General features: G+C 47.1%; 1 protein-coding gene across 1 annotated transcript in view; it reads right to left on the minus strand.

Annotated features, from left to right (window-relative positions):
• TCF7L1 (transcription factor 7 like 1) overlaps positions 1 to 12,214 on the minus strand; it is a 157,397-nt gene extending 145,183 nt beyond the window's left edge. Inside the window, exons 1-3 of the mRNA XM_019714549.3 lie at positions 11,695 to 12,214; positions 11,549 to 11,612; positions 11,200 to 11,327 (exon numbers count right to left, since the gene is read on the minus strand). Coding sequence (XP_019570108.2) covers positions 11,200 to 11,327; positions 11,549 to 11,612; positions 11,695 to 11,931 — 429 coding nt within the window. The 5' untranslated portion in view covers positions 11,932 to 12,214. The remainder of the gene's footprint in view (positions 1 to 11,199; positions 11,328 to 11,548; positions 11,613 to 11,694) is intronic.
• Between the last annotated feature and the right edge of the window lie 3,391 nt (positions 12,215 to 15,605).

Raw genomic sequence — 15,605 nt, forward strand, 5'->3', positions numbered from 1 at the left:
GGTTTGAACTGCACATGTCCACTTACACGCAGATTTTTAAAATAAATACAGCCAGCCCTTTTTATCTGTGGGTTTCACATCTGAGGATTCACCCAACCACATATCAAAAACAGTAGTTTCACATTCTGATCTGCTGTTGCAAAGGACTGACTATAGTTAAGTTTTGGGGGAGTAAAAAGTTATACCTGGATTTTTTATTGCGTGGGGATCAGTGCCCCTAATCCCTGTATTGTTCAATGGTCAACTGTAAATAAATGCCACATATAGGAATTAATTGTATGTATATCATCCTGTTGATAGCCATTTGATTAAGAACTTGCACAAACTGGCAGTTGTGTTAAAGTGATATGTAAGTCTTTGCAAAGGGAATTGATAACCATGTAAATTTGAAACCTGCACTAAGTACTGAAGTTGATGTACTAATTACTCGTGTTTCAGCATTTTTGGTCTCCCCTGACTATATACCATTCAATCATTTCCTATAAAAATATTATAAAATGCCTCAAGAAAATATCCACTTACTAAATATTGGTTAAATTTTTTTGGCCACTAACCATCTTAAAGTTGTAATACCATACATTATTTTAATGACATTTCTCATTTAGTTTTATATCCCAGAGCTTCATTCTATGATGCTGATATTGAGTTTTAGCCTTGGAACAAATCCTAGTTTTAAAATGCAGTCCATTCAGCTACAATGTTAATGCAGGGACCCTAATACTAACATTACCCTCCTTCTGCTGAAGAGGGCCCTAGGGCACAGGGGCACAGAGCCAGACCACGGACAGGCTGATATGCAAGACCAGGCCAACCATGGCCAAACCCAAGGCCCAGACCCCTTAGCCATACTGGCACCCCAAGGGAAAAGGGGTGGCCTGTCGGTGGGGTATGTCCTTCCAACCCTCAAGCCTTGGGCTTCTCGTCACACATGTTCCTGTCTCCTGTCTTTCAGGGCAATGTCAGAGGAACTGCTTATTAAGAGGCTCTCCCCAACTCCAGACTCTGACCGGCCCAGGCCCTTCCTGCATTAACTCTCCTTAGGAGGGCCAGGGAACACCCCTGTGAAGATTATCTACTTCCCACTCCAAAGTTTCAGCACCAGTGTTTCTCTCCCTGACAAGCATTTCAAAACAGAAAAGCTTATGTTGTAACGTAGAAGTATAAAGTGTTTTTTTAATTTCACGTCTCTCTAACACTCCTCCTATACCTCTCCTCTATGCATCCCACCCTAGGAAACAATTTAAACAGATAATAATTAATTAAGGAATAACTGTATCCAATTTACATATAAAATAATATTCATACATGTACGAGGTGGGGCTGGTCAGGAGTCGGAAGTAGGCAACAGACCAAGTCAACAGATGCACATAATATTATTAGCTATCATGATATCTAAGGAACCAAACTTACCACCTCAAGATGTCAGAAGAAAAACACAAGGGAAATTGGAGGGAAAAAATAGATTAAATGGAGCTGCGGAGCACAGAAAAGCAAAGAAAAATTAAAACTACAATGATCACCATCTCTGAAACTCTAAAGAGACCAGCCATTAAAGGTCTAACTCTATCCCAGTGGCGATTAAAAGTGTCTCTTAAGTGAAGGGGCTGGAAATGCCATCTAAAAGAGTGAATACAGATGTCATTCATCACTCATCTTTCACTGTACTTGCATACACCATTTCTTTGTCTCTTGCTCCAAATGGCACTTTCACATTAATGTAACTGTCGACTTTCAGCAGAAGAGAAATCGCAGCATTGCGGCCGGAATAATGGCTCTACCACTTTCTGGAGAAGTGACTCCAGGCCCCTCGCTCTCTCTCAGTCTCAGCTTCCTCGTGGATAAAACAGGGATTATAATATTAGCCGTGTAAGTGTTCAGTGTGGCAACAGTTATCAATGGTGTGACACAGTGCCCTAGAATACTGCAGGTGCCTACACGGCTTTTTTAAATAATGATGTTTAAATATTCATGCTGTCAACATTCAACAAATGTCTGTGAATCACTTATCATGGGTCAGGTGTTATAGTTTATTAGTAAAGAAATATTGTGAGGTGCATTTTTTCCGTAGCGCTGCTTTCTGCCAGGCTTGCTGTGGACCTCCCTAAGTAGTGGAGGGGGTACCGCTCCAGGGAGCAGCTGAGCTCCAGCCCTATTCCCATCATTCGTGACTGTTTGATCTGGGGCAAGTCCACGATCTCCAAGCCTGTGCTCTTCCCCAGTGGGGTGAGCTGGATGGTGCCCTTTCCAGCTCCGAGGGATACAGGGTAGTCATACTGGGTCCTTGCCCAAGAATCTCAGGGAGAAACACCCAACCCACCCCCAGAAGGTATGTGTTATAAATCCAACTGATTTTAATGAGCCTGATATATATATTCTTTTTGGAATTTATGGTCAAGAGTGTAGTTCCAAACATCAGAAATCACCACTGCCAACAAATCTGGACTTGTGAATGGATCGGCTTTTAATACTACTCGTTCCTACTTCTTTTGTTTTTCTTTCTTATCATCAGATCCATCTATTTCTTAATCACGGTTATTATCGCTCATATTTACACCTTTCTGACCTTCCACCACACATTTTCTATAGACATTCCTACAAATGGCCCTGTCCACTTTATGAGGTATAAGACAATTATCTCACCAAGATTTAGCACTTTGCAATACCCAGATTTCTAGGAGGGCTTAGCTAGGACCCTAAATACCTCCCCTCAACTATACGCAGAAGCCCTATTATTAATCTTCCCACCATGCTTATTGTTTTCAGAAAGAGACCACCTGGGAGATAATTTGGGAAGTGAAGGAAAAAGCACTGAATTACCTGGTTCCTTTCCTAATTTCAAATTGCCTATACACACACACACACACACACAAGTAGGGGGAGACTAAAACATTCTCTGAGTAAACATTTAGTATTTATTTCTTTAATAGTCAATTTACTGAAATAGTTCCAGATGATTGGGACTGATTTTTAACTTCGAGCACTTTTAAAAAGCAACCAATTTAGAAAATATTTTGTAAAATGAACAATAAGGAAACAATATTTACACACTTGGTTCACCAGGGCTTGGTTTGTTAACCCAACTATGTTGTAATCCAAATTGCAGGGGGAGCAAGCCAGTTTACGTCTCCTGCCTTCTTCCACACTAAAGATACACTTGTGTACTCTTCCAACCCTCACCAATTTCAACAAGGAAAAACGGTCCCCAAGTGCAAAAAAGCTCAAGTGTTAGTTGATCACCACTTTTTCCTCTGCAACAAGGTAATGTGGTGGTGGTGAAGTTCCTGGGGCCACCCCCTGAAGGCTGTTTCCCTCCTCTGGAGTACAGTACTGAAGGAACAACTTAAACCGCAGCCACTCACTCACTTCTACAACTGTTTATTTGGGAAGGCTCACTTCCAGGTCCACTTTGTAAAGTCGGAACAAATCGACCCGCCCTCCACCTCAACTGATAACTCACACCAGGATTTCTGACCTGGAAAGCAAAGGTCAGCTGCCCTTCTCCCCAGAGGAGGAGGAGCTGGTTATGTCAGGCATTTGTGTCAAGTCACAAGGGTGGAATGGGAAGACCTAGACTTTGGACTCACAATCTAGTTCAAATCTTTGCACTGTCAGTTACCAGTAGTGTGACCTTGAACAAGATACTTGACCTCTACAAGTCTGTCTGCGTGACAGAGAAATGGGAATAACAAGTACCGACTTCCTAGCAGGTCAGAAGCTATGAAAAATATCAAGGTTTCAGTAGCCATTGCCAAGTGCTTTCCAAATGGCATGGGACTGTGAACACCCTTCAAGAACAGCAAACGACAGCACCCACGTTACCATCCATTTGCCAGCACTGCAGAGTCTTATCAAGACAAAATCTTTGTTAACTTGGGGGGCCAAAAATGATTCCTGTCTTCGTTAGCATTTTGTGACTACCTGGGAGGCTGAACACAGTTTCACGTATTTGGTACAGTCATTTGTAGTTTCTTCTTTTGTGAATTTGTTGTTTATATTTCTTATATGTGAACACATGGGACCTTGCTGCTCCTCTGGAGAGAAACCGATTTCTAAAATGCTGTAACAGTGAGACTATGAGTGTGAGCTCACTGTCTGTCCTGAGGACTCCAGCTAACTAGAGTTATAACCCTCATCACTGCCACAAAAACTCCTAAAAAGGCCATGTTTAAGAAAATACTTTTATAATTTTCAAACTCTGAAGTGTATTTCATAACTAAACATTCATTTTCCCCTGAAAATCTGGAGATTATACCCATAAATAAAAGGAAAGATTTAGGATTCTGAAATTTATTGGAGAACCTTAAAGTTGTCTGTCAGCTGAGGTAACGCCGAGCATCTCCAACACCTGAGAGTCTCAGAAAGCAGCTGTGCAGGACCCGGCAGTGTCCACGGGGCAGCTCGGCATGGGGGCTGGTCACCCTCATGCCCCTTGTGTTCCCTTCATTCCCAAGTGCCAAGGTTTTGGAAACTGCATGTAGTTCATTGTTCCCTAAATCCAATCCAGCTTGAGAAAATAATAAAACATGGGACATATAAAAACCTCCTCCAAAAATACATTAGATTAGACAATTTGAGGCAGTTCCCTACATGCTTTTACGTGGTCCGTCCTTTCCCATCCCCAAATACTTATCACATCCCAGTGTCTGCCCCTGACTGCAAATGCGATGTATTCTGACTCCCGTCTCCATCCCCCTTCAAAATCGGCCAGTTCCACAATGAAAAGAGGGTAATTTTCCCCAGTATTTCATATCTTTGAATCAATGCACAAACATTTCATTATTTAACATGTAGCTAAAAGTTTCCCAACATTCTGAGTTTTATAATGGAGATAGAAAGAAAGGGCCTGTAATCTTCCTGCTGTGGACAAAATTCCAAACCCTTGGTTATACCGGGAATCTCAAAGCCATCTTGCCATCCAATGCACACACACACCCCCAATTTCTGCCAACTCCACCTCTGCATTTTTCTATATCCTCATCTTCAATTCTTGAGGTAATCTGCAAAATTGGAAGAACACCACGTGCTGTCAAGCATCCTCCATCAATGAAAGTAGATGACAGCCTTCTTCCCGAAATTCTCGGTCCCATCTCTTCTTCCCCAGTCACCTGCTACCCTACCGCACTGCCCCTACAGAGAAGCTCGCACTCCAGCATCCTAAATATGCTTTCCGAAGCCTGTGGCTCTTCCCTTCCCCCTTCATGCCACAGCCAATAAATGGCTGTCTGGAGTCTGGTTTTCCAGCATCTTCCAGGTTACTGTAGAACGGAAAGTGAGATGTGTAAGGTACACAGGGGTAGAGAGAGGAGGCTGCTTGTCGCTGCGGGAGTCTCATCGGGGGTTCTGGCTGAGGGCTGAGGGCTGGGACACACCCAGGACCAGCCCGGGGCACAGCGCCTCTTGGCAACCAGTTAGGAAGCCCTAAGCGGGTGTCCCTGCCTCCCTATCTTTATCACCACCACTTGCCTGGAGTACTTCTGTCTGTGGGCACCAATAGCTTCCTAATGAAGGAATTCCCAAAGCTCCTCTTGACTCGCCCATCTTCCTTTCCCCTCTCTGTGGCATCTGACACTGAGAACACTCCTGGCCTCTCCTTTCCCTCTAGCTCCCATGTCACAGTACCTCAGCTCTCCTCCCACTTTGGCCAGTACTCCTTTCCATCCTCCTTCTTTCTCTGCTCCGAGCATCCTCTTTTCTTCTCTTGCTCCCTCGCATCATCCAGTTGCTGCCGTTTCAACTGTTCCCTCAATGTCCCCTCCAACCCAAAGTGTCTCCAACGAAACTCAGCAGTTTCTCCAAGTGAGAGCCTCTCACAGACTGTGGGCTCTGCTACTGCCAAGACAGTCAGCGAGCATCTGCCCATCACTGGGGAGGTAAAGACGGCAGGTCAGGGCCATACCTATATACATCATTCCCCCAGGTCACCCAGGCTCAGACACCAAGAATTGAGTGTGACATCGGCCACCTTCTGCCTCCAATACCACCCTTCCCTGCACAAATTCAACCAACCAGCCCAGTCTCTCCCATCCTTTCCATTTGGATACTCTTAAGCCCTTTTCATCTCACCCCTGGACTCCTGTAAGTCTAACCGTTCTAGCTCCCTCCAGATCCTCTCCCATCGATCACTATTACCTTTCTATGCACATGTATGAGTCACATCACTTCCCAGCATAACATCCGATGGTTTTCTGCTGGTCTTAAGACCAGATTCCTTCACTGGCATTCAAGGTCTGGCCCCTTAGCCTTCCAGGCAAATGGAGCAACTTGCATTACCCTAAGTAGCCCGGAACTTTTTTTCCTTCCTCCACGCCTCTGCTCTCACTGTGCTAGCTTCAACTTCAAGATGAAGGTGAGAGATGCCTTCTACTTTTCCCTCTAAGCACCTCTGTACTGCTTACATTTTTTTTTATTATTAACAAGAATTACTTTGAATTAAAGAATGACTGAGTTTCAGGAACTAGTTTAAAACAACTTTCTCTACCTGCCTTCCTGGATCATGCCAGCCCAAAAGAATTTTTCTATTCTCTTTTTCTCAAAATTCTTCTCTGGCCTTTATGGACTGTTAACACAGACTTCCTATTACAGTGGTTTGTGCTGACATGATTTCTTCCTAACTCAGTTTTTAAATCCTTTAGGGCAAAGTTAGGTCTAATTCATCCCGTTTTCCACAGTGCCTTAGCCGTTGCCCACAATGGGTCCTCAATAAACATCAGGTGTAGTCGAGGAGTTATGACTTCATCTTAAGGATGCCAATTTAAATTTCCCCAGCTTAGCAAGTAAAAGCTGGCTCTAACTTGGAATGTATGTAGGAGCTTTGCATGATAGATTTTTCCCAATGAGTTAATCATTTAAATTCTTTTTTATGCCACAATTTTTTTTTAACATTGCAGATCACTATAAAGGTTGGAACTCTCTGTTGAAGGTTAGATTTTGTGTGTGTGTGCACTAGCCTATTTCCTCTTCAAGAACGCATAGAAGTGAGATCAATAAAGAATGAGACCAACCTATAACTTTCTAAAATTATAATAAAGCAAGCAGGTAGTCCCTGCCAGAGCCGCCAATCCAAAACAAAAAAGACTGACAGGGTTTGTCACCAATTGTCACCCCAGCAATCCAAGTGCCAAAACTTCTACAATGCAGGCAGGGCCCTCGCAAAAGCTTGTGCCATGTGAAAAGCCCTCACTAAACCCTGAGTTATATTTAGAAAAAAAATGGAACAGAAGTTATATTTAGATGAAATGACTTAAAAGAATTTTACCAAAAGCAGCATGTTTATACTGATTATACAAAAGAAAAGGTTTTACTTAGCTTTTACATACAACTCCTAAAAACAGACAACTTTTCTACACATGCACCAAGATTTCTGCTTGTATTTTTTGTGTCAAAAAGGAAACAGGAGCACCCAGCATATTGGCAAAACTGCCCACGGGGAAGCAGTGGGATACGGAGGACTTGAAAACACGTTTAGAGAACAAAACAATTTCATACAGAAACTTGAGCTGAGACGGTGTGAGAAAGGTGTGAGCAGCACGGTACTTGAGCTGTGGGAGAGCAGCTCTTAAATTTATAGATTGGACACCAAAACTAGAGATTTCCTCAGCAATCTACCTAGAAGTGGTGTTCTTTTCCAAAATGTCATTAGCAATCAAAGTGCGGTCACAAACTACTCTCCATCACTTTGTAGCTAGCTCTCTGAACCACGGCCAACATTTTCTTTTTGGCTTTTATTACTCAACTATTTTTGACATCCACTTTCTTCTGTGTTGACTTACATTTTCCTCACAAAATTCTAGTCAACAGCACCAAGGTGGTTTAGTAAACTTGTGAAGCCTTTTCAGGAATGAATGTATCATTCCAGGGTAACTATTTGAAGGAGTAAAAGATGGTTTGTGACAGTTATTCCTCTTCATAGGCCACAGGGTCCCCAGGGCTCCAGATGGGAATGAATCACAGCTTGGAGGCTTGGCACACACCCCAGGTTAAGGGGACCTCTTCTCTAAAAAGCCTCAGGAAGAGGCCACTTCCCAGCCTTCCAGCCAAACCAGAGTGGAGGGCAAAGGTAATGCCCAGGGAGACAGCCCGACAGCAGGACTGGCTAGCCCCAGGCCCCAGTTGTCCCAGCAGGAAGTATGCCAGTGGTGAGGGTGTTGCAGCCCTGCTGCTTGCTGTATTTCTAGGGTCAATTAACACCCTGAAAACATTCCAGCCAATCCCCACTTTTGCTTCTGGCTTGGTATTTCCAGAAAGTGTTAGCACAGCAGAGAACTGAGGTCACCCAATTTTATACCACTTATAGGCCTTAGAGCAGCAAAGCCTAAGGCTGTAAAATTTAGAAGTGAAACAAAAACAGACCTAGGACGCCAAAAGAGAGGCCAGATTATGTATTCCAGGCACCACGCACCCACACCTCCCACCAGGTTCCTCTACCACCTATCTATCTACATTCATTTTACCCAGCTGGGACCTGAACAGAGGGCCTACAGTTTGCCTACAGTAAAAATTACATTAATTACATTAACATAATCATCCAGAGGAAAGCATCATTTCAGTCCTATACTCCAGACAAGTGCTTAAGGGTTTCCTCATTCGCTTTCCTAATAGCCCATGATGTCCAAGGGTAGGGTCAAAAGGCAGGTTCTACTAAGTGGTCTGAACTGCAGGAAACATCCCTGGTCCGTCGTGTATCAATGAACTCTGTGAGCAGGCAGGAGCTTACGGGGCACAGAAGCGATGGGGGAATTGAACTTACTTCTGCAAGGGCAACTCACCAGGGAGACAAGATGTGCCGTGTTTCCCCGAAAATAAGACCCAGCCGGACAGTCAGCTCTAATGCATCTTTTGGAGCAAAAATTAATGTAAGAACCGGTATTATATTATATTATATTATATTATATTATATTATATTATATTAAGATCCGGTCTTACAGTAAAATAAGACCGGATCTTATAGTAAAATAAGACAGGATCTTATATTCATTTTTGCTCCAAAACACGCATTAGAGCTGATTGTCTGGCTAGGTCTTATTTTCGGGGAAACACAGTAGGTATGAGAGTGAACCAGGACATACCAAGTCTCTTATAAAGTGTCAACAGAGAGAGGGTGAGTGTCAGGCTTGAAACAGGGACGGCGACCTGGGCCAGGGCGGGGAACAGCTGCAGGGATGAACAGGCAGTCAGAGGCATGCAGGGGGAATGGTCGGCTTCCCCAAGGAGGGCTCTGAAAATTCCACACAGGTCTGGCTTTAGTAATCAGGAAATCCTTAGTACCAAAAAGAAGCCACCTCTGGAAGTTTTCAGGCAAAGGAATACGTAAGATGGTAGAAAGAAGGAAGGGTATTAGAAGGTGGTAAAAGAAAGGGGGGGCCTGACACACAAACTCTGTCCCACTGGGGGATGGGGCGAGGAAGGGAAGGGGCCCAGCAGATGAACACAGGCAGTCAGAGTCACCAAAGAGCAAGAATCCAAATGCCCTAATGAGAAATGGGTAGGCAGAAGAACAGCCCACTCGAGGGAAATAATTGGTCTTATTTGGGACATGTCTGGTGACTTTATCTGCACCAGGACCTGGATCAGTGCTCATTCACAGATGTTAACGCCTCCCAGACTCCTCTTTCCAGATATCTAATGGGGAATGGGAAAATGAGACTTTGGAAGCACAAACCCTCTCACACACACTACATTACAGGAACCCTACCAAAACTTTCAGAAGTGAGCTACATCTGCAGACACAGTTGGAGCTCTGAAAACCTAAACAAATTGCTGCAGCTTGTACGAGTATTGCTCAACTTTTACTTGCACCTTTTTTCTTTTAATCTGAATGAGAAAAAGCAACGCTTATATTCAGGACTTCTTGGGATGCTCCAAAGCAGGGCAAAAGCAGCAGGTCTTCCCTGCTTGAACAGTGAGAGGGCTCTGTGGTCCCGCTCCCCTCTCCGTTTGTCAGAGTCCCCCACCTCTACTCCCACATCCCAACTGGCCAGGAGAGCACACCACTGGCCAGATTCACAGCAGATGCCTCCGCTCTCCACCGACAGTGACAGCAGGGATCATCCATTCAGCAACGAGCGCTTCTCAGGCGGCCCTTTAATTATGATCGTCACTGAAGGACAGCTTGTGCATAAAGTGAGTTTGTCCGGCCCAGTTCCTAAAGCGCCAACACCTCCGGCCTCCAATCAAGCAGGAATTGGCCGGCACTGGGAAGCTGGGCGGGAAGCAGAGACCCACTACAGTGCGCGCGGTGCCCAAGGGGCAGCACGCAAGAGCCTGGCACGTAGTTGACAGGCGCTCACCCAAGACCTGCCATCAGACCCAGCACCAGGGCAGGGGGTCCTGGGGTGGGGTAGCTGCTCAGGGGACACAAAAGCCTAGCCAGCCGCGGGCTGCGCCCCTAGCGACGCGGGGGGCAGGAGTTCAGAGCCAGGGATGGGGGAGATGGAATCCGCCCTCATTTGCACGTCGTCTGGGGCCCAGTCAATTTGCTTAATCATGGCTCTAAATGCCAGCGCGCAGCACACAATGCGCGCCCATTAACAGGTTTAAAGTGTCGCAGCGCTCGCTTTAAATAAGAAAAGTTGGCAACAAAGGGGAATAAAGCCAAGTTCCTCAACTTGAAGAATGCCGCGAGTTGCCCTCGAAATCATCTCGGCGAGTTTAAAATCCCGAGCTCCACAGAAAAGTTGAGGCCCCCGCGCGAGGACTGAGGGTGGGGAGAGGGGGGTGTGAATAACCCGCCATGAATACTGGGTTTCTTAGGAACCGACTCGCAGCCGCCCAGTGAAACTCAGGTCGGAGGGCATCGTCGCCAACCCAGCTCCCCCGGCCCACTGCCCAACTGCCAGGAAAAGCTGACCCACTTCCAGGAAGGAAAGCCGAATCCCCTCCTCCCTGCCCCCCAAAGCCGGCACAAATCCAAGTTTTCCTTTCGCGCGAGCAAAGAATTTTGGAAGCCAAGAGAAACCCCAGAAGTGGACCCGAAAGTCTCTCCCCGCAAAAGGGGGAGAATTTAAAGGAACGTTACTTTCATCCAAGCACTGGCCAGCGCAGCCTAAAGCTCGGGCGCCACAGAGTCGTTCAACTCCGCAAACAAGTTCTGCCGGGGATCCTCCCGGGACGGCCCCATCCCCCACCCCGTCGCCGAGCCCCGGGGCGCATCCCGCCGGCCGGGCCTCCCACCCGCCCCGGCGCAGCCGGACAGGCGCTCACCGTGCGCGCTCCTCCGGGAGACAGGGGTCCGTTGGGGAGGTACGGGCTGCTCAGGTCCGGGATCATCAGGAATGGGTACCCAGGGTACGGGGGGCCCTTAAAGAACGTGCCGTCCTGGGGCCTTCTCACTGCGGGCAAGACCAAGACGGGGTGAGACCCGGCCCCAGCGACAACACCGCAGCAGGGGCCCCGGGACCCGAGCGCCCCCCACACGCGCCCCAGGACCGCTGCCGCCGAGACGGGCAGAGAGCAGGGGCAGCGCCACGCGAGCGCGAACCGGGGGCGGCCCCAACAGCGGCGCCGAGCACCGCGGGGCCCGGGAACGGGGGCTGCCCGGGCCGGCACGTACCTTCGGTGAAATAGTCCCGCGGCTTCTGGAAGGCGTCCCGAGCGGGCTGCGGGCGCCTCTCCGCCTGCAGAGGAGACACAAAGGCGAGGGCGGGTGAGCGGGCGCCGAGCCGGGGTCCTCGGGGTCGGCCGCCGGAGCCTCCTTACCTCTGAGTCCGAGCTGCTGCTCTGGTTCTCTGATTCGTTGACCAGGGACGACTTGACCTCGTCCAGATCCCGCTGCGCCGAGGCGCTGTCGCTACTCGGCTCCTGCTCCTCGCCCCCTTCGTCCTGGAAGGGGATCAGCTCGTCGTTCGCCCCGAGGTCGTCCCCTCCGCCGGTCGCCCCGGCGCCCGAGCTGCCGCCGCTGCCTCCCCCGCCGCCGCCGCCGCCAAGCTGGGGCATGGTGGGGCCGCGGGCCGGGGCCGCCGCACTCCGAGCCCCGCGCCGCCCGCGCCCGGCCCGGCGCCCCTCCCTCCCGCTCGCCGGGCTGCTCCGCTCGCCGCCGCGGCGGCCGCAGCAACAAAGTTTGACAGGGCGTGGCCCGGCGGGAAGCGGAGCCGGCGCCGCCGGGCCGAGCGGGGGCGGCTCGGCTCGGGCCCCTCCGGCAGCGCGGAGGCCAGGGCTCCCCAACTCTCCGCCGCCGCCTGCTCCGCCGGGGCGTCCCAGCGCCTGGCCCGCCGGGGAGGGGCAAGCGGGGCAGGAAGGAGGGCCCGCGGGGCTGAGCAGGGGGGCCGGAGGGAGGAGCCCGGCTGCAAGCTGACACCCGCGCGCTGCGCGGAGCCCCGCCAGCCCCGGCGCACACACACTCACTCGCATTTACACTCGCACACCGCTCGCTCACACCTTCCGGGGGCTGCGCCTCCCCGCCGCGCGCCAGGCCCTCACCCCCAGACTGGCCCTGGCCCCCCTCCCCTTCGCCCCACCTCGGACCCCCGGCGGCCCTTCCCCCACCCGCCCGCGAACCTCTGGAGTCCCGCCCCCACCCCTAGGCAGCCCCTAACTTTCTTCCAAAGAACCCCCAGAACTCCGCACCGATTCCACACCTCCTCCAACCCTAGCGGCGCGCTGGCAGGCGGCAGTGCCCCCTGTGGGAAAGCTTCGGACACACAGACTAGCCGGCGACACTGCCTGGAGTTCTTCAGAGCGCCCGGGATCCCGCCGGGCCTGGTCGCCCTCGCCAGATGCATGGAGCAGACTGTGAGGAAAATTTATGGCACCCTGAAATATGCTGGGCGGTCCCCCGCTGCTCTTTCCTGTGGGGTTCCAACGTGCCACCCGCCCTACGTCCAGGTTTTTTACCTTGTTCAGGTGTCCAGAGTCACCTGAAATCCCAAAGACCACTCTCGCCCCATGGTTCCACACTAGGTCCTTAACCAGATAACACATGGTTGTTGGGTTCAGAAAGGATTCAGATTTGGTTCGTTGGAAGGAAAATTCTCTGCCCAGTGACCTCTGAAGCCATTCACAAATTCACTTCGGTAACCAATCAGTATATGAAAAGTACCCAACCAGCCTCATACTTAAAGAAATGCCTGTTATAATAATATTAAGATAACATCCCTCTCCAACCAGTTTGGGAACGTTTGAAAAAGTGGATCTTGTGTCATGCACATTGGGGAACCATTGATGAGAGCATACATTTTAAAAGCAGACTGGAAGGCAGTGTGGGAACACCTAAAACTGTTTGAAACACAACTGGCAGAGGAGTTTTCTACAGCTATCCCCCCATATATGGACAAAGTCACAGATACAAAAAAGTTCAAAGCAGCAGGGAAGTCCGTAAAATGAGTTCTGGGTCTTTCTCACCAGCTCAGCAGAATGAAGCCCCTTGTACATATGGATCCTGGAATGATTTTGGAGAAACACCCTAAAAGGAAAGACAGTATATATGGCACGCGCGCTTTCATTTTTATTTAATTCATACATATATTTGTTTCTGCATAGAAAAAATCCTGAGAGGATGCACACCAAATTATTAGCAATATTTCTAGGAAAGGGGATAGGTGAGAGGAGAGGGACAGTTTTGTTATCTACTTCCTATGTATTTTATTGTTTAAAACAAGCACCTTATCTTTTTTTACACAACACATGAATATAGTCTCATAACTTTTTCAAACAATATAGATGTATCTCGAGCAGTATCTTGAGAGGGTGAGTAAAAGTTCCTCTTCCCCCACTTTTCACACTCCCTCCAGTTTAACCTCCCTCCTGCTACTGGTTTGGTGTATGTCCTTCCAAATATTTTCCTAGGCAGTTATGTACACATGTAAACACATATACAGATATTCAGATTTACTTTCACATAAATAGAATTATACTGTTCATATTATTGTGTGAGATTTCATTTTTTAAAAGTCAAAAGGTTTTCATGTGGTCCATAAACATGTAAAAAGCCTATTGTATTGGTTTCCCATGGTTGCTTATACAACAAATCACTGCACACTTGATGTGCTAAAACACTAGAAATGCATTCTCTCACTGTTCTGGAGGCCAGAAGTCCGAAATGAGTTTCCCTAAATCAAAATCAAGGTGTTGGCAGGACCATTCCCTCCTGAGGCTCTAGGGAGAATATATTCCTTGTCTCTTCCAGCTTTCGGTGGCTGCTGGCATTCCTTGAGATCTCACCACTCCAATTTCTGCCTCTGTAGTCACATTGCCTTCTCCTTTGTCTCTGTCAAATCTCTTTCTGCCTCCTTCTTATAAGGAAAGACACCTGTGTTGTCATTTAGGGACTACCCAGATAATCTTGGATAATCTCCCCACTCAAGAGCCTTAACTTAATCACATCTGCAAAGACCCCTTTTCCTTATAAGGTAACATTCACAGGTTCCAGGGATTAGTACTGGGACATATCTTTGGAGGAGGCCATTATCAGCTCACCATACCTATCAACCTCGAAGAAATGCAAATTGAAACAGCACAGAGATATCATTTTTCATCTATCAGATTGGCAAAGGTAGAAACAAATAACAACACCCAGCATTGGCAGCCCTGCACTGAGAAAAATACAGCTTCTGGGCATGCCATTGTGTAACATTTCTGATGGAAAGTTTGGCAATACTTATGAAAAAGCTTTAAAAGTGTGAACCTTTGACTCATCTATGCACTTCTAGGATTTTATACTAAGAAATAACCAGATACACAAGGAAACCTGTAGATGTGTTTTCATGACAATGAAAAGCTGAAAACAATCTCAATGTCCCCAAATGGGGAATTGTTAAATAAAATCAGTGGTGCATTCATCCCATGAAATACTACATGACATTATAGAAATATGTTTGTCAGTGTGGAAAGAGGCTCGTAATAGTGAATGAAAGTAACAGATTAAAGTGAACATACATAGATTTTGCTTTCCATTCTAATGGAGTATTGATGTCAGAGTGACTCTTCCATCAAAAACAACTATAAGTGCTGGATAAAACACCCAAATAAAACAACTACCCCCAGCTGATTTGAAGGCGTTAGAATCAACCAAATCAGTCACAACTCACGCAATCAAGATACCAAAGAGAAGGGAATTTCATTGAAGTGAGTTTATATTTACTTCTGTTTTAATCCCCTCTGGACATTTGGCGATTTGTAACACCAGGCATAATGGCCAAACAAAAGCAACTGTCTAGAGCAAGCAAAAGATAGTTTGCTGCCTGTTTCTATAGGGCCTGTAGTTAAGAATGTTTTTTACATCTTTAAATGGTTCAAAAAAAAAAAAAGGATAATAGTTTATCATTGAACTATTGAAACTCAATGAAAATTATATGAAATTCAAATTTCACTGTGGATAAATGAAGTTTTATTGAAAGATAGCCACACTCATTAGTTTATATATTGCCTATAGCTGCTTTCACACTATAATGCCAGAGTTTAGAAATTGCAATAAAGACTGTATGTGGTGCTCTCATTGCTTTATACCTCTGCTTACTGCACCACAAATTGTAGTGATGCAGTGTTTCAAATTCATGTATACTACTGTACCATGACATTTTATTTTATTTCTTTTATTATCAGATGCATACCCATCATATCAGAACAAGAAAAGAAAAGTGGACTATGGATATTGTGTTTTAAGGCATAGTGGA

The sequence above is a fragment of the Rhinolophus sinicus genome, chromosome 2 (genome assembly GCF_057876585.1).
Source record: "Rhinolophus sinicus isolate RSI-liver-muscle chromosome 2, RSI-T2T, whole genome shotgun sequence".
Classification (NCBI taxonomy): Eukaryota; Metazoa; Chordata; class Mammalia; order Chiroptera; family Rhinolophidae; genus Rhinolophus; species Rhinolophus sinicus.